This window comes from Uloborus diversus, chromosome 5 (assembly GCF_026930045.1).
Source record: "Uloborus diversus isolate 005 chromosome 5, Udiv.v.3.1, whole genome shotgun sequence".
NCBI classification, from domain to species: Eukaryota; Metazoa; Arthropoda; class Arachnida; order Araneae; family Uloboridae; genus Uloborus; species Uloborus diversus.
The window spans coordinates 153,619,853-153,646,639 of record NC_072735.1 but is presented as its reverse complement, the minus strand read 5'-3'; the positions used below and the strand labels follow the sequence as shown (position 1 = coordinate 153,646,639).

The window sequence follows — 26,787 nt, the reverse complement described above, 5'->3', positions numbered from 1 at the left end:
GCAGTGTAAAATAACAACAAAAAAGGTTGAAGTGTTTAAAGAATTTATTGTATATTATCCACCTAAGTAGGAAACCTACGATTTTATGACCACTTTACCCCACCAGGCCCTACTGTTCGAGCTATATTTACTGAAGTGTGTTTATCATATTTGGAAGTAAATTATTTACCGTTGTTTGTGGTGCTTTTACGACAGTTGCTAAATTGCTAGATATTTCAACAATCGCAACAACTTATTTGTAAATAGTGTTTAATTGTTTTGTGTTTTCACAAGAACAGTCAGTTTCAAGAATTCTGAAGTAACAGCGAATTCGTAACATTACACAGTGGACTTTCTCTATGCTGAACACTCATGGAACCGAACAAAAGTGTTCATATTATGGAGGTGTTCATTATAGAGGGAGACTGGATAATGCATGCATATGTATTCTATTGCGTTAATGGACTATGTTTAGTACTTTGCCTAGTGAGTTATACTGAGATAGAGTTGCTGAATAGTGCATTGGTGGCTAGTGAAATGTCTAATTCAGCTCAGTAGGACCTAAACTCATGCATTTATTTATTTTTTAATTTAAAAAGTATAACGAAACATTCAACAATAAAATATTACAATACAGCTATCGGTACAATAACTGAAAAAAAAGGTTATTTTTAATATGTTTTTTTTATTGTGTATTCTCATGCAAGTATGGGTTATCAATCAAGTGAAAATGTTTCCGGGTAATTCTCAGTCACGTTTTGCTTGAAGGTAATCATACTTGAAAGGTCTGGAATGCAACTTGATACAATGGCTGGGTTCTTGAAATAGAAACAGCAGGATCAGTTGAATGATTTCATGTGATGCAATAATATCCAGGAAAATAATTTTTGTTCTTCCTCTCTCCATTTTCTCTTTTATGCTATTCAATCATTGTGATAAAATCGTGAATGTATTTCAGACTTTCCAATTTGATTCGGAGGCATTTTCGAGTACCGATTGTGAACATGTACAGTATATAGAAAGATAATAATTGAACAGGGTTAAAAAATACCGTTCATAATACTGGGGTGCTCATATTATAGGGTGTTCAGAGTACAGAGATCTCAGCCTATATTAAGTCTACAGACTTTCGCCGAGACAATCAAAATGTGTTCAGAATATCGGGGTGTTCACACCAGAGAGCGTTCAAACAGAGGGGTCACTGTATATCTATTGCGTATGAACTTTTCTTTTTAAACACAAGATTTATGGACTTAAAATAAATCTTATCTTCTTTAACTTCTTGTATATTTCAAAGTGATTAAATATGATGCAAATAATCAAAAATAAGGATTATTTGATAGAACAAAATGCAAAATTTATTTATTTTTAAGTTAAAAAAAGTACTTTTTCGCATCCCCCCTTAATACTACGAAGCCCTCTCTCCCATCCAAATTTCAACCGCGCAGTATACGCCACGACCCTTTTCCTCCTGTGAGCATCCCTTATACAGGAGGGGTCCTGATGGGAGGTCACCGTGATCTTTCAAAAATTCCCTTATTCGTCAAAATTTATCTGACGATTTGGCAAAATTATCATTTGGCGAAATTTTGAGCTCCATTCAGCAAATTGAGAACTTAGGCCCTCCCAAAAATTTCAGTTCGGGGCGCTTCTCCCGGTGTAATTTTTTACATACTGCTTGTTAAGTGAGCACTTATCTTTACTGATGATACAGATGGAAGTTTGTCTCCATCTCTGGATGTCTGTTACGCGCATAGCGCCTAGACCGTTCGGCCGACTTTCATGAAATTTGGCACAAAATTAGCTCGTAGCATAGGAGGGAGCACCTCGAAGTGATTTTTCGAAAATGCGATTTTATTCCTTTTCTTTTTCAATTTTAAGCCACCATTGGTGGAAATAATTCCTCTGCAGCAATACTGAGTGAATTATCATAACACGGACGAGTAAATTACCAAACAATGGATGAGCAAATGGCGTATAGGCGTATTGGCGAGAAATTCATCATCCATTATTTGTCAATATACAGACGAACTAAATGATCTTTTAATTTTCTACTACGGACAAAGTCGTGCGGGTACCACTAGTTTTAAATAAGAGGGGATTTCAAATAACATTGAAAGTGTGAATCAAGTGTTACAAAATAATTTTTTCACCTATTGTAGTCGTTTATTTGATTAAATATAATACAAACAATCAAAAATAAGAATTAAACATACACATAAGAAAGGCATATGCACGATACATAACAGTGCAATGTACTTTATTCCTGTAATTATCAGGCAATTACAAAACTGTAACTAAAGATGTTTAAAACTTCACTTTCAAAAACATTCTAACATCAAGTAAAATACATTATCCATCACTGTTCATGATTGAAATGAATAACTCTCGCTGTGCTCTCAATCTTACAGCACAGTTAAGGCAACCACATTTTAAATATGTGTACTAGCTGAAGAGAAAAAGCTAAATGACTTTTAAATTTGGCTAAATGTGATCGTTCTTAATGTTTTCTTTGGCACCATTTACATGTGCTCAATTTGAAATGTAAAGAATGCATTAAAAACCACGGGCATTACTTTGACATGGTAACACTGCAAGCAAAACTCCATTTTTTACCTAAAGTACATACATTGTTCGTAGCAATCGAAAGAGTTGAAATTTAGCGATCTTGCTCTGCGCAGTTCTATCTTTTTGGCTATCACTGAATTTCGAAACATAGCTTAAACTTTGCAGTGTTACATAAATCTAAAGTAATGCACTTACAAATATATATATATACACATATAAATTTTCATATAAAATATTTAAAATTTCAAAATGCAAAATTTTACAGTTATGTCAACTAGTTAAATTATGAATTGTATAAAAAGTTGATGTAGTATAAATAAAATATAACAATGAAATAGAGCGCCTTTTTAACGTGCATGATATCAACAAAAAGCAAAGTTCAAGATTTTGTAACATTTTTAGAGTTTCTTTAAATATACTTGAACCTAAAGTAAAACTTTGCAACAGCTTTGGAATTCATAAACCTTAATGATAAAATAAAAAATTCTTTGCTTAAATTAATTTCATGCACTTAAAAATAAAAAACGTATTTGCACAATTTATATATATAAAAAAAACTACAATAAATATTTTATTCTGTAACAAGAAACTTGAATTAAAAAGTATAATTCCAAATCCTCGACATTATGGCATTTTTTTTGAAAGTTATTAATAACCAAGATTATACAATTATTGAGAAAAGAACCAGCGGGGGAAAAAAAACATTTCGCATTATCTGTTGCCGCCAACGGTTATCTTGCTTGCGCAATGCATCGCTTTTTCTCCTTTATTTCGATTGCCACGAAAAGTTAATGTACTTTAGGTTTATCATATTAATGTATAATTAAAAAACTGGTTCTTTTCTCATTATTATATATATATGCTTAGATAAAGTTCAAAGTTAATATCAATACAGTTAAAAAGTACAATTTTGATTTATGTCCAAAATGCCAATATGTTTGATTCACAAAGCACTTTCTAGCCTTACATTATTAAATTATATTTTACCTAAGATGACAAGAAATAGCTCACAGAATTTTTCATGATCAATAAATAATATGTTCAGGGAGAATTGCGACAAACTATGATTATGTTCTGTTCTTTTTTACCGGAAAAAAGAAAAAGTATAAAATGCAAAAAATACAATAGTGAAAAAATATAAATTAAGTCAAGAGAATTTAATACTAATTTTTGAAGGTCAAGTTTGCTTTAATGTTATGTCAAAAAACTGTTTCAAATTTTAATAATTTAAAACGAATAAGAACTACATTTGTTATAAAGGTAAACTGCAGTTTTAATTATATATTGAGATGGTTTTTAAATATGAATTGTTTGGTATCATTAGTATGATCACCTCTTTTCAAATTATCTGTTTAATTTATTTATTTTGTGAAATAATATAATTTTAAGATTCCTAGAATTTAATTAACAAAATAGCTTCTTTCTATTTTTAATGGAGATTCAAGGTTATATAATAAAGAGGAAAAAAAGTCTTAATAATAATCAACTGCCACATTTATTTTCCTTCTTAGCATAAAACTTTTGTTTTTGCACTTGTAAGAGTAACAATTGTGCTTATAATAAAGGTTCAGAAAGCAATTAACCCTAATCTTTTTGGTAGCAGCTGTGTTTCAAAGAGATTTTTAAATGAAAATTCAAACAACATTTTTTAAGGAAGTAATAAGGATTTTGTATTATTTGCTCTCAATGTACAAAACGCTCTGTATCCCAACCTTTTTTTAAAACAATCTTTTATCATTTTTGAATATTACACAGCGCATCTTTCATGTCAGAATCGATGACTCATAATAAATGAAATGAAATTAAACTTCTAAATGCAGCTAATAGAACTACAAAATTCTAAATAAAATAAACTTAGTTTGTTATTATTCTAAGTACATCAAAATAACTTTCTTATAAAATAATGGATATATTGTTTGAATGATTTTTTTGAACTGCTTTTGTTACTCAAATGTTTCACCAGCACAGAAATATAACACTGTAGTTTCTTCTTGACTAAATACGTACACAATACATTTTCCTGAAATTGTACAGTTATCAGTAAAATCTACTATGTATTCGACAATATTTGGTTGCACTAAAAATGTAAAAACACACCAATGATAGCAATCATACTCATGGAATGAACAAGAACACAAAACTAATAATAAAGTCATCACTAGATTCATTCAATTCACTGTAGCAGTGAAAACATGACTATTTTATACACGGCACCACAGTAGCAAAAGAAAAAAAAAGTAGGCCACTCAGTTTGACCATTTCCTTTTTCAACAATTTACAAATACTCAATAAAAAAATTTCATTCATTAAACATCTTTGGAGAACAAACCTTATGAAACATTACTTTATACAGATGCTTATATATGGGTCCCTAGCATTCCAAAACAACTTTTTTCATCAAATATATTAACATGATAAATATTTTTAACCACATCTGATATACACTATAATCATGCTCTAGATTCTACTGAACATGGAGCCTAGGGATTTCAAAAGCATAACTATGTTTTTGACTGAAGCAGCACCAGCAGATAACTTTGACAAATAACTGAGATATATAAACATGCTCAATACGCAGAGCCATAAGCGAATAATGAGATATGCTGCTAAAACAGAGCAAAAGACAACAACATTTAGTTTAGTGCAATTAATATACAAACCTCCCAACGATTCAAACAAGTTTCATCCGCCTAAATTTCTTTTCATATAACAGCTTAATATCAACCATATTTATATTCGTCACAAATTCTTTCATAGAAAAGGGAGAAATATTTTCATAAATCTATTAAAGTTCTCACAAGATATCAGTTTCATATATTTTATTCTTAAGCAGCTGTGTTGTGGATGGTTTGGCAGGCACAGCTGGTGCTTTTGAAGTAGCTGAAGTAGTAGTAATGACAGTTGAAGGTTTAGTTTCTTGCTTAGTTGTAAATGTAACTGCAGTGCCAGCCAGATGCGTTAGAGAGCCAGATGAGGGCGTTAATGAAAAAGAGGATTTTGATAGTATATTACTCTCACTACCTGTTTTTTTGAGATCATTCAGTATTGGCGTAGATGCTGCAGAACGAGGAGGAGAGAAACGTTGTAGCAGCTGGCTTCTCTGCAGTTGTTGCAAGCGTGAGTATTGATCTTGAAGATGTTTTTGTTTGCGTAGTAGTTCTTGATGTCTCTGCTCTAGCACTTCTGTTCTAGAACGAGGCGGAGTTGGAGGGCCTAGCTTTTTGGAATCTTTATTAGGAGTCCCACCCTCTGGTGGAGTACCATGAGAACTACCACTAGAAGATTTTCTTTCAAGCTTTCCAACTGGAGACAAACCACTGCCAGTCTGAGATACTTGAAGACCTTCTTGGGAGTTCACACTCTCACTACTGCTACTATTGCTAGATAACTGATCTCTGCGAAGAGCTTCATCAGAAATAGCACTGGTTCTCAGAAGTTCTTCGTCTTCCTTTTCTTTTTGAGCTGTACCTTCATCCTTTGAAACGGATCTGGGTGCCGCCATTCGTTTTATGCTATTGTCCGTTTCTCCAGCAGGTGCCGAATTACTTCTCAGTTGACTAAACACCACATCTCTTGGACTTCCAGGCACACTGTCTTGATTATCGGTAGTTGGCGAAGTCATAGGAGATCGACTTGTTGTTCTTGGAGGCGGCGGAGGTGGTGCTTTTTTATGAGCAACAGGGTTTGTAGTTATTGTTCCTTCAACCCCATCAATTAGCGTTTGTTTGGTGTTCCCACCAGGATTAACAGCAACCCTAATTATCATGTCTTGAGGTTTTTTGGAATCAGGAACTGGTGAATGCGATGGGGACATTACAGTACGCTGTTGCCCAGATTCATTTACTTGTAATTTACTCGTTATTGTGGCTGGAGCTCTGAAAGCACTGTTTCCTGAAGATGTGACTTCTGGTTGGCCTGGAATAGATGGAGCAAAAGATCTAGCTGGGCTGCGCACAGGAGATTCAGCACTTGGATACGACGGTAAACGTCTTTGAGGGCCTAAGAGCCCTGGAATATTGTCCCGAGGTTGCTCGAGTGGTTTAGTAAAAGTCTGTAATTCATCAAGCAATGCATCCAAAGCATTTTCAGATGCCCTCTGATGGCCGCCAGGTGGAACATGTATCACAGTGTGGGGATCGGAAGCAAATGTCTGTAAAAATACAATTCATAAGCATTAAATTTTAATATTAATAGACATCACTTTCTTATTTTAACAATTCCCAAAAAAAAAAAAAAACATTTTACATACAGATTACAGTACTGAAATGTTTTTAGTGACAGTCTAACATAGATGTAATTATTATTTTTGTTTTGTTGCATATATATTATAGCAGTATAAAAATAAACTTTTTTTTTCACTTAACATTGCTGAAATCATCAGAAGTACATGACTTTGACAAAAAGCAATTAGTAAAATTACAGAATTTCAGTTGTAACAACCATTTTTATAAAGTAAGTTTAATACACTAGAACTTTAATAAAAGTATCTAAAAATGAACATTCTTATGCATTATGTACTAAATGAGGCCACAAACAGCAGTGCAAATTTTTTAAAGATAAAATAAGACGAAATACAAAAAAGATGTTACATGTAATTGAGGAAGGTTACTTTCAGGAAATGATTGAAACCTACAGAGTATTTTTCAATCCTCTTGACAGTTATTTATGATTGCATATTCATATTTGAGGTGTGAAATTTTTGTAAAATATTGCAATTATGATATATAAGAGACTAATGGCTAAAATAAACTTATACAATAAGGGAATTTTCTTATTTTCTCCAGCTGAGCATTTTAAAAGTTCAGTGTTGCTTAAAAATTAAAATTTGTTACTCAATTCTAAATTCTAGACTGTTATTAAAGCATTAGAAAAGGAAACTGCGCTCGTTTTTTGTATTTGATTAACTTGTTATCTTCAAACTCTTCACCACTTTTTTCAAAAATGACTTTTACCACTTTTATGCAATGAGCCATCAATATACATATAGTATTTTAAATTAAGTACGTATACTTTAAAATTCAGAGCAAAACTACTTGTATAATCAACACAAAAAAATATTTTTGAAGCAGTTTAAAAAGATACTGTAGTCGGAACTGGGTTGGTATGGTATTCAAGATTTATTCATTTTAGCAAATACATAAAAGAGCTTCTACTTGTTCTAGTGAATTTATTATAAGTCGTTTGTGATATTTTAACATTTTATTACAAGTGATTCTCACAAAGTTTAGCATAAGATTAAAAAAAAAAAAAAAAAAAAATATTTTGTTTCTTAGGATCTCTTAAAGTCAATTAATCAGTTTTAAAGCACTGACAAAAATATGTATTAATTTACTTCAAATGAGAACAAATGAGGTAGTGAGAAGTAAAGGGATGTAAGTGCCAAAATATAAAAATTTGGAGTTAATCAGTACCTCCTCTCCTCTATTTTAGGGCAAGAGATGGTACAAGTAGCTCTGGCGGTACTGCTATACAGCTTAGTTTAGAAAAAGAAATACAATGAAAGCCCCTACTTACTATCTGAACTTTAAATACATTTTCCTCAAAACTTCAAAAGTCCACTTACATCCCTTCGCTTCTCACTGCCTCAAATAATATTAAAGAATTTTTTATGACCAGTTTAATAAAACTCTATACATGAATTTATCAAATGCTATAATAAAAATCCTTAATAATTAAAAAGTGTCACAATAATTACACAATACCACATAGTTAAGCAAATCATAGCATTTAATTTTTACTGAAGCATTCAGAAACTTTCTTCACAACTTTTAAAGCAGATGTTACTTTATTTATAAAGCCATGTTGTAGCTGAGATTACATTGGCACAATATGCAGTTACCATTAATGTAATGGCTTTGCCAAGAAAGTTCCATGTGGTTTTCATTCCCCCTTTTTGCTTCTTATAAGCTGAAAAGGTCAATATTTCATATTCATCCCTAATAAAACAAGCGGTTTAATTGCATAATTTATTCGGGTAAATTTTGACGTTCTTGATTTCAAATGAAAACATATAAACTTGACGTCAGTTTTTTAAACATAGTGAATCCTAACGATTAAGAATTGAGGCATTATTCGTGTAACAAGTTTAGGAAAGCATGTAATATATTTTTAGAAAGGTTTCTTAATTGTGACGTTGTACGGCACTTGATTTTCATTGGGTTTGGAACTGGGACAAGCAAGGGTGCCCATCCTCCCCAGGAAAATGATGTAACCCCTCAATTGCTACAGAGCAATCCCCCCAAGACCAATACTCTCCAAATAGAGATCAATACACAATAAAATTATCCCTTTAAAAATTTTAATGGCACAGACTGCGACATGTCCCCCCTCATAGGCACCCCTGGGAACAAGCACCTCTCTGAAACATGTGGCTTTTCAATTCTTTTTGTAATTATCCGTCATCAACTCCAAATATAACCTTCAAAATAATTAAAGCATATAACAAAATGATTTTTATTTTAAGGAAATTTACCAAGAGCTTTCAATTAGATGTGAAGACTGGGAATGGGCACATAGAAACTCTACATTACAGTTTTACAAAAAGGGAAAAATTAAATCAAACTTTGGTGACAAACCTTCTCATCTTGTCCCTGAACTTGTGAGCCCTTCCACAGGCTGCATTAAAAAGGAAAAAACAGCAACCTCAAACTATTAAATTTGCGCAAAAACTCTCAAAAATATAATTCTGAAAAAATGTCTAAACAAGCAGCCTGACACAAAAGTGTAAAAGAACTGTGCTATTCAAAATAGGCTGAAGATTTATCTAGTTAAAATTAAAGATCCGTGAAAGTAAGACATACCCCCTTTACCATCTTGTAATTTAGATGTTGGAAAAGCTATGAAAAGTTGCCTGTAGAGTTTTCGAAGTATCATTTATTGTCTTAATACAATTCCCCTGTAATACGAAATACCTATCACATTTGCCTCAAAGAGTGATCTTCCATATGCAGGACAGCACTACCTGGTGGCAATCCAATGAAAGCGTTACTATGGTGATGGATCCAACCAATTCAAATTAAGTTGTTTATTGGTTAATTTCCATTTTTAAATTTAGAAATTAACCAATTGTTGATTTCTTCAATATTAATTTCTTATATCTCTGATGCATGGCTGTGGCCTCCATACAAACTGGTCCTCCTTCCCTCATCATTTTGAGTTCATTTTTGCTCAGTGTTAAAAGCAAAAAAACAATAGGCATTTAGTATTATTACGGAGAGTTGCTCAATAAAACATAGAGCATGTTTTAAAGTAGGTGCATGAAATAATTTATGATGACAAGACTTTTTTAAAGCACAAAACATGAAAAGAAAAAGTGTATGGTTCGGCCTTAAATTAAATTTCAACCAAAATATTAAGTTTAAAAATATGTAAATGCTTTAATTTTTTTTTTGACTCTTCAAAATAGTAATAAACATATTACAAAAAATTAGTTTCAGTGATTTGCAATTAGATAAAACCATCGAGATTACTATGTTTTGTAAAATATGCAAATGTTTTTTTTATTCTGTGGTTGTTTCGTCATAGCACAGTTCTTTCAAAAAATTTCAAAAATCAAAAAGTTGTGGTGAAACTTTTTCACCCAAAAAGAGAAAAAATATAGCAAAAAAGTGTTCATGCATTTCACTCCACATTTATTCAGTGCTCAACTGTGAAAAATTGTGCAAAAAAAGCATGCTTTGTTGAGGGGCAGGTATAAAGCATGCAGCAAGGAAGTTTGGAAGAGGTTCGTGCAGTGTTCTTCCTAGGCATTCATCATGACTTAGCATAGATGGCACTCTATAGCACTTTCCCTTCAGACTACCCAAGCAAAAGTAATGCTGTTAATATTTTAAAAAATTAAAACTGACAGTAAATTGAACATTCTGTTATAAAAACAATTTAACGAGTTACATGTTTTTAATAAATATGTTGCATGTAAAAAATCAGTCCTTTCTTTCCGGAAAATACATTAAAAAACCCCCCTTTCTTTTTGAAATTATATTATTTTTGTATGTATTTTCAAGACATCTCTGATCTCTAAACTTCTTCATTTAATGACAGAGTTAAAAAGAGATGTTTTGTTTACTTGTCTTTTCCCAATATTTCTCAGCAACTTCCCCAACATTAGTAAATATTTATTTTTTTTCCATTTCTACTAAGCAAATTTCAAGCATAACCGATATAAAAATTATTCATCATTATTTTCAACAAAATATTATGTCCAAGTACAAAAATTAAATTTTTTAAGTTCAAAGAAGAAAATGTGAAATATCATAATGTAGAACTTCTTCAATTCGAACCAATTGGGACTGGGAGATTTCGGACTATCAATTCATTCGGATTATAAAGCATTTTATTCTTTTTGTATGTCCTGTACACAACAACAGCTAGAAACTGGCTGTTTATTTAACTAATAGTAAACATAGAATATTACAAAAGAAAAAAAATATCAATAAACAAACAACTCAGTACAACACTGCACTGCTGTGAATGCTGCGCTAAATAGCCAAAGTTTTAAAATTTAAAAAAGTTACTTTCTTTTCTGAACCAATGATGAAGAGATTTTTTTGGCTGGGTGTAGCTCAGTGGTTCCCAACCTTTCTGAATGTGCGGTCCACCAGTTTTGTAGAAAACACGATTGAGGCCCACTAACTACTATACATTACTTGCACGGCCAAAATTTACTTTCTGGGGAGGAGGGCACCTGTTCATAACTGTCCTTAAGTTTAAATAATATACCGTATTAGTACTGAAAGTGTGCTAAAAACAAGAGTTCTGGAGATGTTTCTCCCCTTATGTTGCACCAGATATAAATATACTGTACAAGAACAATTTTCAAAATAGTTTTTAAGGAAGAAAATAACTTATAATTGCATTCACTTAGCTAGCATAGCTGTAAGGAAACTTAAAACTACAGTGCTGGCCAAATTATTAGACTAAGACTGTTTTAAAAGCAAATTTTTTATTGATTACATAACTATAGACACATTAACGAACAGTGAAATAATTATCTAATATTTAGTATGCATTCATTCCCTTGTTCTTGATGAGCATTTTAAGTCTTTTTGGCATACTTTTCACAAGGTTTACACCATTTCTTAACTTTTTAAAAAAGGAGGTAAAAAATTGTTTATACTCTTATATATACTCACATACACATACTCACTAATTACTAAAACTAACTTTAAATGTAACAGAACACACTAATAAAAAGAACTAGTGAACTGTTTAAGCTGATTGAGGTTATGCTCCTGGTAGGTAGATAAACAAAGAACATAAACAAAGCAGACAGTGCTGCCACCTGCAAACATTAAATTATGCTAAAATAACGTAATAATCAGTGTACAGTATGTACTGTACTTTAACAGTAAAATAAATATTATTTTAGAACAAATGGTGTACAAAATCAAAAAAAAAAAAAAAAAAAAACTCTTCAGTCTAATAATTTGGCCAGCACTGTAAGTCATCAAAGTTAAAGCTCCGTGGGATTTTTGGCGTTTTCCTCTACAAGGGAGTTGGTATCTGGATTGAAACTGGATAGTTTTAGTCTCAAATAATTTGCAACATTCTATGCATTAATATATAATTTTTTTTAAGTTGCAATGAAGTCTCATTCCAATAGGTATGTTGTCGAAAAGCGCCTCTCGTGCCTCAATTCACTAGTTAGTCATGTCAGTTCAGCAAAGGAGGAGCATTTTTAACTTGAAGCTAATACTAGTTTCTTTGACAATTTTAATTAAAGAAATTTCTGATTCATTAGATTTCATCTTTAACTATAGGGGAAATGTCCTCAGAGATATGAAAAATCTTAATTTGAAATTTCCTTATTGGCGTTGAGCCAGGGAGAGTTTTTGAGTGACGGTTTATCTTATAAATGAATTTTCGCAAAAAAAGGAAATTAATACCCCAAGATTGATCTTGGTTCAGATTCTCAACCAGTGTCCATGGCCCAGTAACATGCTGTTTGCGGGCCACTTGTGGGTCCTGGCCCATGGGTTGGGAACCGCTGATGCAGCCCATTTGATGGAGAAACGTTGTTAACTTCAAACTCTTGCTAAGCAGTATGCTAAATTAATTTCATTAACTGAACATGTATTTTATCTCGGTAGCATTCAGATTAGCAGAAGTTTGGATTACGGGGGTTCAGATTAAAGATGTTCCACTATACTTGAATACCACACTAGGAGGAACACTAAGAGGATGAGCTTTTACTCTAAAACACATGCTTAAAAACCAAATTGAATTTGCAGGTTCATTATGAATGGAAAAAAGCCACAATTCTGAGACTTGGGAGTACAGTAAGTGAGGTAGATCTTATATTTACTCAATTGACTGTCGGAAGTTTGAACTCCGCTTCCAGCCATACTTGCTAGGCTGATAAGGTTTGAAGAAATCTTATTATGACAATGATTTATTACAAAAGCATCAATATAAGCCAATAAGCCAGAAGAGCAACATGTATTATACACCAGTAATATTTTAAAGGAAAACATACTGATTGATATCAGAAGAAAAAAAAAATAAAACTCATAAAAACATCAAAAAGTAAAAACATAAATTGATTTTAATTTTACAAAGGTAATGTAACAATAATATTTCTTTTACATGTAAACAAAATATAATTAGAGTAAGAGTAGTGATGGTTTTGTTGATAATGTATAAAGTGCATTACAAATCATGTGTATAACATCTACTGAAGGTGAAATATATAAGGACTAATTTTGGGATTCATACAAGATCTGTCCGATACAAAACCAAACTTGCCTACATTATTCTTTTATGTACAACTCCTACTTTAATCAAATCAGATAGTTTTAACAGTAGTCAAGATATCAATCTTAACAACTGTTTTGCTGTTAAAACTCAATCTAGAGTCTAGATTTTCTTTGGAAATGTTATCAAAGTTTTTGTTGTTCAAAATGCTATCTTTTAAAAATGAATTTAAATTTCATGAAATGAAAGAAGTTCTGCATTGCGGGGGGGGGGGGGGGGGGGGGGGGGGGGGGGCAGAGGGTTGGGGTCCCTTGAATTTTTTTTTTCTTTTGTAAAATACAAATGTAATGTAAATAAGCTTTAAACCACTTTTTCTTCCTCCTATCCCCAAGGTGAGTTCCTTCAAATATTTATTCAACTTTTACAGCACTGACTATTTCCACTTAGTTTCCTTTATAAAAGTTCAATTTTTGGAGAGACAGATCTTGTATGCAAAATTTGCTAGCAATTTTTAAGGAGTCCAAGTCAAACAAGTGCAAAGTGGGTCCACCAATGTATAGTAAAAATGTGCAAAAGTGATCATAATGAAAAAGATTTTAATAAATTGTGAATGGTGATCAAAGTTAGTAGATTTTTTGCTGCTCTTTTTATAAGGTGATTATCAAAGTGTTCAGTGCTAATCTTATGTTACAAATCTCACACATGGCCATTAGTAATAAATATTTGAAAAAGTAAAGCAATGGGTCATTGTTGCTGTCAAAACTATGCTTATTTGCTGCAGATAACACATCATATGAATTGAAAAATTGTTTTATATTTAATAAATTGCTTCTTTTAAGTAAAAACCTCAATTTTGGTTAGCTTTTTTGTTCTCTGAACATTTGTTTGAAATTATTTTACCATGATGAAACAATACAGTTTGTGTATTAAAGACCTCCTTAATATGACTGTAAAAATAATTATTTTTAAAAGGTTAGTTAAAGATATCTGAAATTCCTAGTGTAATACAGGCTTTTATCAGTTGAAAACCTCCAGAATTACATGGATGAATTGCAGTTCCCAGGTAATATTTTAGTATGATGCGAGGACAATTCTCATGGCTTTGTAGAGCACTTTAATAGTAACAACAAACACATGAAAGATTAATTTTGGTATGCTTCAAAAACAAGTAAAAGCAATAAAATGCTTCTTTTCATAACTTTTACAGTTGAGTCAAAGTCTGAGCCCTCTTTTAGTTTTATCACTTACATTCCAAATTCAAGTTTTATACTGGAAGTGTTACAACTTAGGTACAAGATTAAAATATACAAATACACCAGGTGCCAATTTAAAAACAACATCAATTTTGCAGTGTAACAGGAGAGCAGGAAAGTTGCAAATTATATTCATTAGCTAGGTTGGAATTTATTTTCATTTTGTATGAGTTTCCATGGTTCACTAAACATACTTGGTTTTTCTTAAATAAACCCAACAGCAGGAATTCCTTCAGCAGCCAAACAGACCAAAAATCCAAAAGTAGTCTGCGGGCTAATCTAACATAAGATTTCTAAAAAAATCGTAAAATCGTTGGCTGAAAAATATTGATAATAAATCCAAATAGGATGCTAAATTTGAAAACTACAAGTACATGTTACCTCTGGATTATATTTAAGAAAATATGGTACATTGCTTCGTTTTCTAAATGAAATTCAAAAGTTTTTTTTTTAACTTTTAGGTTTTTCTTTCTCTCTCAACTAAGAAATCATTTGCAGATTTTCTCAAGAATCTGCAGAAATCTAGCCGAAACAGCATCGTGTTGTTTCTGCTACCAAGAATAAAAGTTAAATTAGGATGAAAGTATGACTTGAAAAAAAAAAAGAATTTATGTTAGTTTTTTTTCTTCAAAATTTAGTATGTGAATCTATTAAAATAATCAAGGATATAGGCCACAAGTGAAATTCTATACCCTCAAATCATAAGCAAAACCAATTAAATAGTATTGAAATATCTTCGAATGTCTGCACATACCAACAATGAGGAATCTCACAATTATGTAATTATTCAATGGTAAGTATTGGATCTAATATGAAAATGCACTTTTACGCTGCAAAATAATATAAAATGAATGGCAGTATTTGCCATTCATTCATTTGCCATATTGTTCAAAAAATATTTTTTGAACAATTTTAAGCACTTAAATTGTCACTCCACTAATTTTCCACAAAATTACACTTATAAAACAAATTAGCATAATGTTCCCACAAATGAATAATAATTTTGTTCCTTTTTTCATGCAAAAGTTAAATAAAAGTTTTCTAGTACATTAAAATGCATCATTTTTTTTCTTAGTGCTAAAAAAAATTCAGAAATCCAATCATGATGTATGGTATTTAACATTGACATTTTAACATTAATTATTTTTTGAATAACTTTTTATTTGAAAAAATACTTTTAAATGTTTCTTGTCTCTATGAGTAACTTAATTATAGTTATCAAATTTTTCTGTGATAGACAAATGGACCCCCCCCCCACCCCAAATCTGTGAATTTGCCACTGAGTTTGAGTAACAAAGTATACCGTAGAATACCGTATTCTTTATAAAACTTTAACTGAAGTATGAGTTTATATAATAATAGAACAATAATGCATTTTTAGCAAAACAAAATATTAAACTTCACACAACAAAGGAAATTCTAACACTTTTATATTAACTATGAAACATAGTTCTCTATTTTCCACTTAGCCTTTTTCTGATATCAAAAATAAAATGAAGGTTTGTATTTAAAAAAAAAAGTTATATAAATACAGTAGACCATTGTTTTACGCAGAGATTATGTTCCAAAGAAATGTTGCCTAAATCAAAAATGCGTAAGTTAAGACTTAACAGTAGTGTTAAAATAGGGATTAGGTTCTATAGATTAAAAAAAAAACCCTTCATTTTAATGATAGATAAATATACTCGAATATAATAAGTTTAATAAGTGCCTATTCTGATACTTTATGCACAACATGCATAAAGAAAACATGAACTAACCTAGTGTTTATAAAAAAAACAGCTGGTTATGATGCTCTTTTTGCAGTCATTATTTTTTTTGTGCAGCTCTTTGTGGGGCATTACTGTTTTCATAATCACCTGTCTCATTTACATGACAGGAACAATGTCGGCATCCTTGTTCGTTTCATCCTTCTTTGTAACTTCTAAAAGCTCTTCTTCCAGTGAGCTCTGAATTGTGTGAGATTAATAACTTTACTTCTGGAAAGAACTCTGGAACCAATTGCAAAAAATGTCTGCAGTGGTCCAAGCTCATTTATTAGCACTCCAAAATGTAGTTTATTAGTGTTATCAGCAATCTCAGGAGTTTGGATTTTGAAAGGAAAATTTTGTCTATTTGCAATGCTGCATCCGCATAAAATCAGTTAAAGATGTCATATATTAAACCCATAATATAAGTAAGTATAAGTGTAAAATAAGCCTGTGTAAAACTAGGGTCTACTGCAGTACATTTCAAGTAATATTTCACACTATTATAAGAAGTTAATTTTTGTAACTTATGTATGACATTTGTATAATGGCAATAATATACATAGACACAAATACAGAGATGCTTTTAAAATTATTAGAAAATGAACGAGAAAATACAAATAGTTCATCACAAAGATAAAACTCATGTAAGTGATTAAAACTCTAAACAAAACAATACAAGGTTTGAGGCATGAGAAAGCTTTTGTTCTATGTTACTGCAACATACCTTTATGTTTTGGACTTCCCCATCTGAATGGTTCCCTTCAGAGGATGATGACTTCTCGGGGGGAGGGTGAGCACCAGTGTTGCGCTGCTCCTGTACAGATGCCAAGCTGGCGGGACGGAAAACACAAAAAAACAAAAAATAACCAGCTGCAAAACTAAGCAGAAAGAAACTGAAAAGTACTTTTGTTCACAAAACATAACCGCTGGTGTGTCCCTGGCATGGTGTTCAAACATCAGTGTGATGGCGGCTTGCAGTAGCCAGGCTGCCAAAAGGGAAAGAAAGAAAAGAACAACCCATTGGCAAAGAGGAGACCATCCTAGCAATCAAACTAAAATCGCTAGCTTAACTACATTTACATGCCATAAAGATACAGATTAAGTGCAATCGGTTTTTAAAGCAGCATGGAACAAAAACATAGCATATTCTTTTTAAACCTTGGAACAAAATATTTAATGCATTAAAAAATCAAAAGAATCACACAGACAATATTAAACAAGTGACTTAACTTATTATCTGCAAACAATACTTCCCCACTGCACTGATTTTTATACTAACGGTTTTAACACATGAAGTACCTTTATTTTAAGCAACTTATACTAAAGTACTCTATGTTCTGTCATGCTTAATAATTTCTGTTGTATGAGATTACTTGATAAATATTTAGAGACTTTTATTTTAATTGAAATACGTTGCTTTCTTTAAAGTTTATTTACCTTTGATTCATTAATTAAATTTTCAACTTAAATACTTTTATGAATAATAAATAATTTTCATTTTATTAAACTTCTTTTTTTTTCTGAAAGATTATATATTTTAAAATTCAAACAACTTATTTCATTACCGTAAGTTTAATTGCAATTTGTTTGTTCATAGCAAACATCTGGAGGTTATATGATGCTTTAAACTGAGAACATACCAGTAATGGTATGAATTTTAAACTAAAGAATCTGCAATTAAGAGTAAAATGACGTGTCACTACGTCCATGATTTGATTTACTTTATTTTAACCAAGTCTTAAAAAGAAAGTCGAGTTCTATTAATCTCAAGTCTGCAACTGCTTTTATCTTTTCAAAAGACATATCTATTTAAAACTTAGGTACTTCCTTGAATTTTACTGCCTTTTTTTCAATAACTAAAATTTAAACAACTAAACATGCAAAATTAAATAGTTTTACTTTACAAAATATACAGCTTTACATTTCAAGTGAAATGCGTTTTAGTACCCTAAGCAAAATAGGAAATTATCTTATATGGACAATTCCACAGGTAACTGACTGACATTTTTGAAACAAAACAATTCGTATTTTGTAACATTCAATGAAAAAATATGTTGCACAAACAATCTTTTACCATGGAATATTGTATTTTTAAAGCTGAATTTAATGATATAATTGAATTCCCGAAATACATTTTGGATGATTTTTAAATATTTATTAAAAACATGGTCAGTTACCATTGACTATTGACATTTAAAAAAGAAGTATGTCAGTACGTTACCATAAATTTAACTTTTTTTTAAAAAGCGTCCAAAATGTATTTTGAGAATTTAATTATATCATTGAATTCAGCCTAAAAAATACAATATTCCAAATACAATATTGTTTTTACAATGTATATTTAATGTTTAATATTACAAAATACATATTCTTTGTTTCAAAAAATGTCAGTCAGTTACAGGTGGAATTGCCCATATTTAATTTTCCAAAGAAAAGAATAATACATGACAATATTATCTGTTTTGAGTATAAGGAATTAGTCAAACTTGAAAAAAATCTTTAATTAAATCTAGACTTTAATTTTAAAAACAATTTTTTCTCTTTAAGCTAACAACATATGCATATTAGTTTTTGATAACTTATCCAATAAACATTGCTTCTATGAAGACCTGAAGCTTTCAAATATTTAATTTATTTGAACACTGAACAAATTTATATCTTTAATGAAGTTTTGTACTAGTGTAAAAATAAATCACATATTTCTAGCAACTTCAAATTTACATAGTACGATCCAAAAGTTCGGGGACAAGTTGTAGAAAACCTTACCCTGAATAGTTCACATCAGTAAAGCACATTCACCTTCAAAATAGTCACCTTGAGCCACTATGCACTTCTGCCACTGTTCGTATAACTTTTAGAAACACTCCTGAATCCATTTTTCGCAACCTCCTCTAAGGCCTCCTGCAATGCAGCTTTAACTTCATTGTGGTGAAGAAGGTGGCTTCCATGTTGATGATGCACACTTTGATTGGATGTCAAACAAATAACTCCAACTTTCATTGGATTTAACCCCATGTGACTTTTACCTGTTCCCAGCAGTTAAGACACATTTGCAGGGATGCCATTTTCTTTCATCAGATGAAGTTAAAGCTACATCACAGGAGGCCTTACAGGAGGGTGCAAAAATTGGCTTTCAGGAGTGCTTCCAAAAGTTATACGAACATTGGCAGAAGTGCATAGTTACTCAAGGTGACTATTTTGAAAGTGGATGAGCTTCGGTGATGTGAACTATTAAGGGTAAGGTTTTATACAACCTGTCACCAAACATTTGAATTGTACTACATATTTATAACTAATGTTTATTTGCTTCAAACTCAGTGCAGAGGATTTCAAACATACAAATACACAAGTTACTTACTGAACATTTAAAACATGCCAGAGATCAATTAGGATAAGTAATTATTGTTACTTTATTTAATTGTACACATGATATGTCATAAAAATTACCACTATTGTTTGCCAAAAAAATCAGGACACATTCAGACGCTTTTGAGCAGTTAATTTTTTTTTTTTTTTAAGTTACATTATATTAGATAATGGATCAAGCAGAATTTTCGACTCAGGCTGACTGTCAGCCAAGTGGCATAAGTAACAGAAACAACATTTTATCAAATTTTAATTCTTCTAGTTTTTCCCCTCTACTCATATTTAAGTTGTTTAACAAGTTCAGGCTAACTACAAATAGTTTATTGATGAAATTTTAAAAACATATGAAATATATAATACGTATTTTAAATTATTTGGAATTGACCTACATAATCAATACATTTTTTAGTGTAACTTTATTATATCCTACAATTTGGAGGATTATGCTAATATTTACATTTGTTTAAAATGATGTCGAAATGTGTTTAATATGTGAAAGTCATACAACCCTAATTTTAAACTTCAATTAAAAAAAAAAGATATAGGATGGTGCTGTCCAAAATTTAAAGTTGTAATTTTTTTTTTAGTTGATAACATGATGCACCTGCTGTTGTTCTGACAAGATAAACAAAATATATCACTGCAGAAACAAGCGAAAATTGCTTTTTGATGTGCTATAAAGAAATTAGCAATAGCAGAACGAATGCTTAAAATAATGTATGAAAGAAAAAGATCCAACGCCAAAAGCATTGAAGATTGGATCAAACATTTCCTCGAAATCTCAAATAGCTCTAAGAAAAAGCTATGAACACACTGGATCTGTGCTATGGATTGATTTGACAACCAAAGTTGTAAACACTAAAGGTAACTAAAGGAGGACATGTGGAAGTGCACAGATTTTTTATTAAAAACTTTGTTTGAATTACAAACTTATTTTTTCTACCCCCTTGAAATGAAGCAACAAATGGAAATAAGTGTCATTTAATTAGATCCTGTGCGTGTGTATATGTTTATTTACTTCCCATTCAATTTTAGTTTCTTTACTGCAAGAAACTAAAAAATATGAATGAAAATTTAGGATAATGAATAAAGTACTTAATAAATATTAATTTAGCAAATGTTTCAATATAATTTTGTTTTTACAGATGTTAAGTATTACTATTGTGATTTTAAACTGTGTACTTTTATTCGTGTATTATTTCATAACAGCAAATATTTAACTGTTCAAATTATAAGATGACAAGCAAAACCATAATGGCTTTATTATCTTGTAAGTTGCAAAAGTGCTGTATGAGTAAACTTCAATGTAAATGAGTTCAATTACTAGAATTGATAAGTTTAAAAATTACTAAAACTATTTCCAAAAGTGCAAATCATACCAGTGCTAATATTTTCATGCTTTAAATACCATTCCAAGAATTAATAATAGTAACAATATACTGTTACATACTCTTCAGAATAACAATTAAGTATTATTAAGAAGCATATTCGTTATCCTGAATACTAACTAAGGCTCTGTTCTTTTCAAAAGAGCCTCTTGAAGAGTAATATTAATTATTCTTATTTATAAACATTAAAAACTTTTAATAGTTACAATATAGCAAAAATGTATTGACTTTATTATATAATAAGTCATATTAGTGCTGCATGAGTAAACATTAATTTGAAATTAATTTGATAAGTTGATCAAATAAGTTCAAAAAATCTGATGTTTTTTTTTTTTTCTTTTTACAAAAGAGCAAATAATCAAGTGCTAACTTTTTCATGTTTTAAAAACCAGCCCAAAAACTAATATAGCAGTAGAAATAACAATATATTGCTAAATACTATTAAAATAGGGTTAAGAGTTTTAATAAACACATTGATTTGTCAGAATAATAACTAAGGCTTTGTAGTTTTAGAGTGAGCAACTTACTGATCAACGAATTTGATTTTTAGATGTTCAAACTTTTGATATGCATTACACATAAAATCTTGAGAAATATTAATCTAAATGCCTACAATCTACTTTGGTTATTTCAAATGCAGCACGCATGCAAACTGTTGTGTAGTTTACTTGTTAAAAATAAAAGAAAAGCATATGTGCATACTTTATTAGTTTTATGCAAGGACCAAAGATATAAATGATTAAAATCAAATTAAATCAGGGAAAAATGGCATTTCAAAGCACTAATAATCAGAGTGTCAGCGTGGCTACCTTTTCCTACATAAATATATATATTGATCTGTTTCCTGTCAAATTAAGTATATTTGTATTGATTCTTAAATCAAATTTTGATTACAATTATTACAAAATCTTTAAACCATGTGATAGATTCGTGCATTTAACAACTAGACCCGTGTCTTGTGGTGCAAAATACAGAAAATTCAAACATTATTTTAATATTTCTAAAAGATGAATTTACGCACCAGAATTTTAATGCATTCATCAAGAGCAATGTGAAAATATGAAAGTAGGCAAATTTTTACAAACACATATTCATGCAAACTAAAAAGCATCAGAAAATCAAGAACTAAATGTTATTTATGTACAGTCAAACCTTTTATCTTGAGTTCAATGCAAATTTGTTTAATCATTTTAAAATACTCCTCACTCTCCCCACTTCTACTACCTATAAAATATAGGTTCTAACAGTCAGAAAATGAAATAGTTTATGTAGAATGTTTCTTCTAGACTTGAAGGCAAGAAAAGTAGATGAAGAAGTTCAGTAACTTGCATTTTAAAAAGTGAAAGCAATCATGCTTTTGGGAGTAAAACTCTTTGAATGATAAACAATTTTTATACAAAATTTAAAGCATCATATATTTAAGTAAAATTAAGAAATGGGGAAAAAATATTCAAAATCCAACTAAATGTACAATATTTTTAAAAAGTTGTTGTCACTGCATACCGAACTTCCTGTGAATGCAATTTAACACCTTTTGTTTCAACAATTATTACATGTAAAAATTATCTTCACAAAGATTGTAATTTTCTTGAACTACAATATAGTAAAGGAAACCTCACAGCAATAAAATATTTTGTTCAAGACAAAAACGGTAGATTATTTTAATAATTGTTTACTTGACAATGTAAAACGTTTATTATTATGTTAAAAATGTTTGTAAAATGCTCAAGATATAAAGGTTTGACTGTTAAAAAAGCATTTTATGAGATACTGTTGATAGTGAAAGTGCCATATAAACTTTATTCTACTAATCAACTGATATTGTGATAATTGTTTAGAAATAAGAAGTTATATTATGTAATATTGTTTTCCAAGATTGCCAACTTTGTGTAACAAAATGTGTCAAAAAAAAAATAATAATAATAATTTACATGCCAAGGCATAATTGGACATGGTTAATTTAAGCTATTTTTTAAAATTGAATATTAAAAACCAAGAAAATAAAAATATGCAATGTGAAACGCAGGTGTATTGTTTAAACATGCATATTTTGCTATTTCACTTCTAAAATATTTTTTCTCTTACTAGCACATAATCATGCATTTATGCATACAAGAAAAAAAAAATCAACTCCGTATTACTTGATCCTCATTCACAAGACATCTATACAAAAGGTACTGGGGCTAGCAGCAATGCTGTTAATAATGTTTCTATTTGTAAACACCATTTTAAATAGGGTCATATGGCTAATAAAATCAAGATTAATGGCTTATGGAAATTTTTCAATCATAATGATCGTTTTTTGACTCAAAAATAAATTTCTCATAATAAAAGTAATCGAAATATAAAAATAGTGTTTTTTTTTTCTTTTTCTTTTTGTATATTTTAAAAATCTTGCTTGAATGTTGTAGTCTGATTTTCAAACTGTGTTTCTATCCGTATCTTTTTATAATCTTGGAAACTAAAAAGTAATTTGCACCATATTACAGTGGCTTAGATCAAATGAACTCCTATTGTTGTGCTTCAGTTAATCATGAGCAAAAAAACTTTTGAAAGTAGCTAATGTATTTTCAGATGCCATATTTACATATTGTATCCCATTTATAATATCAAAAGGAAAACTACAGCCAAAAAAAAATTACGATAAAAAGTAAACTGCAGTGTCTTGACTCGGAGAATTATTCATATTTAACAAAAGACTGCGTCCTCGAGGTGCACTTTTTAAAAATATATACAAAAAAAGAAAAAGCACTATTTGTTTTTTTGCTTATTCAGCACTTTCATTTATAAGTTATAAGTCACCAAAATTATTCAAACTTGTATTATGTATGTATGTTGTTTCGTGTATTTATTTGTAACACAAGCAAGGTTTGTGAGATGGCCGAAAGCTTTTACTATTATAGCAAAAAAAAAAAAAAAGTCAAAATAATATTATTAATAATGATATGATGCTGTGTAACAATATGAACTGAATCTTCATTACAACTTAGAAGTGAATTAATCAAAACAAATCAAATAAAATTGCAACATTAGAAGGCTAGGATTCAAGTAACAGGGAATGAAATTATCTTTGGAGTAAAATATATTTTTTTTGTTGGTACAATAGGTATGCAGTTGGAGAAAGAAAAATCAATGAATAAAAGATTTTAAATTTACAGATGAAATTAAATAAATAGTGTGTATATTGGTGTTTTTGTTAGTGAAATTCAATTTTTGGGTATGTCAAACATACCAACTTAGAGAAAAAGCAAATGTTTTAACTAAAGTACAGCTGTGTTTTTTTTAAAACAAAAGCTTGGAATTTAAAACAATGTACACCAATTTGAAATGATAATGAGCCGATATTACTAATCTGTGTCCCATAAACTAAAATTTCAGAGCTTTTCATGACACATATTTTTTAAGAACTTAGTATTACAAAAGATAAAAGCAAAGAACATATCATACCGCTTTAATGTTACTAGTGTTCCTGTTAATTTTTTACATCTGCGAAGTGCTGTTTCTAATCTATCAGGCTCCTCTTTCAAAAACCTAATAAACAGCAATGGGAATCAGTACACAAGCAACTCTCATAACAATAAAAATACATAATATCACCAAAAGTATTGGAACAATTTCAAAAATTCACATTTTTATGGATTTTTTGAGAAATAAGAGACTAATTATTCTTTAACTTTTATCACATAAAAGGTATGCTCCACCTATCATTTTCGAACAGAAATTAAAACACCAATGTATTTAGAGAACCAGCAACAAATTGTGAAAAAAAAAGTTTTTGATCACACTTAGTCGTGAATAGCAGGGAATAAGCAATAAATTGCAGAAATAAGTTTACTTATAATGTAGGATTTTTTAAATATTTTCGTGAAAGTATCACTTATATTCACAAAGATATAAGCATGTCTTTCAAAAATACTAATTTTATTTCACGATTTTTGACTCATAACACCTTGAGTTTGCCATCAAACCTTAACAAACTTGCAGAAAACAGGACAGCATACAAGAGAAGTTATAATACTAAAATCTGAAATTAAAATGTGGAAAATTTGATAAAATATTAACATTTAAAGCAATTAATTTTTCACTGTGCATATGCAAAACATAGAAATTTATAATAACCTTTACAAGTATTTTATTCCAGTAAACATACCATCCTGAAGTAATGAAGAAAGCTGCATGTAATTGGGAGAACATAGAAGAAGAAAACAAATATACATTTCTGGAATAAAAAAATGCAAGGACTCCAAGTGTTCAAGTACTACAGATTTTTTTTATTCTACAAGTAACTTAGCGAAGAATTTCAAAATATTTTACATAAATTCATCATGGAAAAGTGTGCACTTACTTTTCTTCTCTTACCACAACTTCCATTTCTGCTGCCATTACTGATTTAAGACTATCTTGTAAATTAGGAAATCGGGCTGTAATTTGAAAAAAAAAAAAAAAAAAAAAAATCACATTTTACTATAAATTCATATTAATGAAAGAGAACTGCATTAAATATTAAATGAGTAAAAAACAAACAAATTTTTAACTATGAATTATTATTTTGATGATTTAACATGTCTTTAATTTTTACTGAAAAAAAATTACAATAATTAAAAAATAATTACTGCAATATTTCATGTATCATACGTGTTATTTCTCAATAGAAGGAGAAATTCATAATATTTCTTCTTAAGTTCTTTAAGATTTCTTCATAAGTTAAGCATCATTTTAAAGTTTTTTTTCTTACCTCTTTAGGAGAAAAAAAAAGACAATTCACATGTTGCTTGTTTTGCCGACCCCCCCTCCCCATTTATTCAGTTTTTTGTTATGCATTACTTTAATGCATAGCTTCCTAAAATGAAGACCCAACAGGTCAGATAGTTGGAGCCTCGTGCTTATAGTGTAAAGGTCGTGAAGGGCGGGACAGGGGACTCAGCTCTAAATATTCATGTCTTTGTAGGCCAGAAACACATGTATAGATAGCTTGCTTTTTTTAGAGGATAGATTAGTCAATTCTTTAGAAAAAAATTATTGCATTAAAATTTTTTGTGGAATTGATATACGTTTGGATGATACAAATTTTATTTCAGAAAGTACAGTAGACCCTTGTTTTATGCAGGGGTTACGTTCCACGGAAATGGCTCGTAAATTGAGACCTAATATTAGTGTTAAGATAGGGGTTAGGTTCGGTAGATAAAAAAATACTTCATTTAGTGATGACTAACTGTACGTATAATAAGTTTAATGTGTACTTATATCGATTTCTATGCACAACATGCATAAGGAAAACATAAATTAATTTCATGTTCTGTTTATAAAAAGAAGCTGTTCTTTTGGCAGTCATTAAGAATTTTTCTCTGTAGTTATTTGCAGAGCATTAACGCATCTATGATCACTTGCTTCATTTTCATAATAGAATCTTTCTTCACTAACAAATCAGAAAGATCATTTCTATTGTCAAGGAATGGCTCAAATTTTTCAATGTGAACGCTTTTGGTTGTGTGTCATCGATGTTGGTATCTTCGTTGGTTTTCTCATCCTTTGTCACTTTTTAAAACTCTTTTTCCAGTGAGTTCTGAATTGTGTGAGTTTAATAACTGTACTTCTGGAAAGAGCTCTGGAACCAATCGCATAAAATGTTTCCAGTGGCCCAAGCTCGATTATTAGCACGCCAAAATGCAATCTATTATGTGTAATCTGCAATCGTTAGCAGTTCAGATTTTGAAAGAGGGAAAAATTTTATCTGTTTGCATTGCCGCATCGACGTAAAAACGAAACTCACCTGCATAAAATAAAGGTGTC

The 26,787-nt window shown here is 30.4% G+C and overlaps 1 protein-coding gene across 1 annotated transcript in view; it reads right to left on the bottom strand.

Moving 5' to 3' along the window:
• Positions 1-2,135: 2,135 nt before the first annotated feature.
• LOC129222499 (coiled-coil domain-containing protein AGAP005037-like) overlaps positions 2,136-26,787 on the bottom strand; it is a 202,453-nt gene continuing 177,801 nt past the window's right edge. Inside the window, exons 12-15 of the mRNA XM_054857012.1 lie at positions 25,343-25,418; positions 24,445-24,528; positions 16,968-17,073; positions 2,136-6,697 (exon numbers count right to left, since the gene is read on the bottom strand). Coding sequence (XP_054712987.1) covers positions 5,342-6,697; positions 16,968-17,073; positions 24,445-24,528; positions 25,343-25,418 — 1,622 coding nt within the window. The 3' untranslated portion in view covers positions 2,136-5,341. The remainder of the gene's footprint in view (positions 6,698-16,967; positions 17,074-24,444; positions 24,529-25,342; positions 25,419-26,787) is intronic.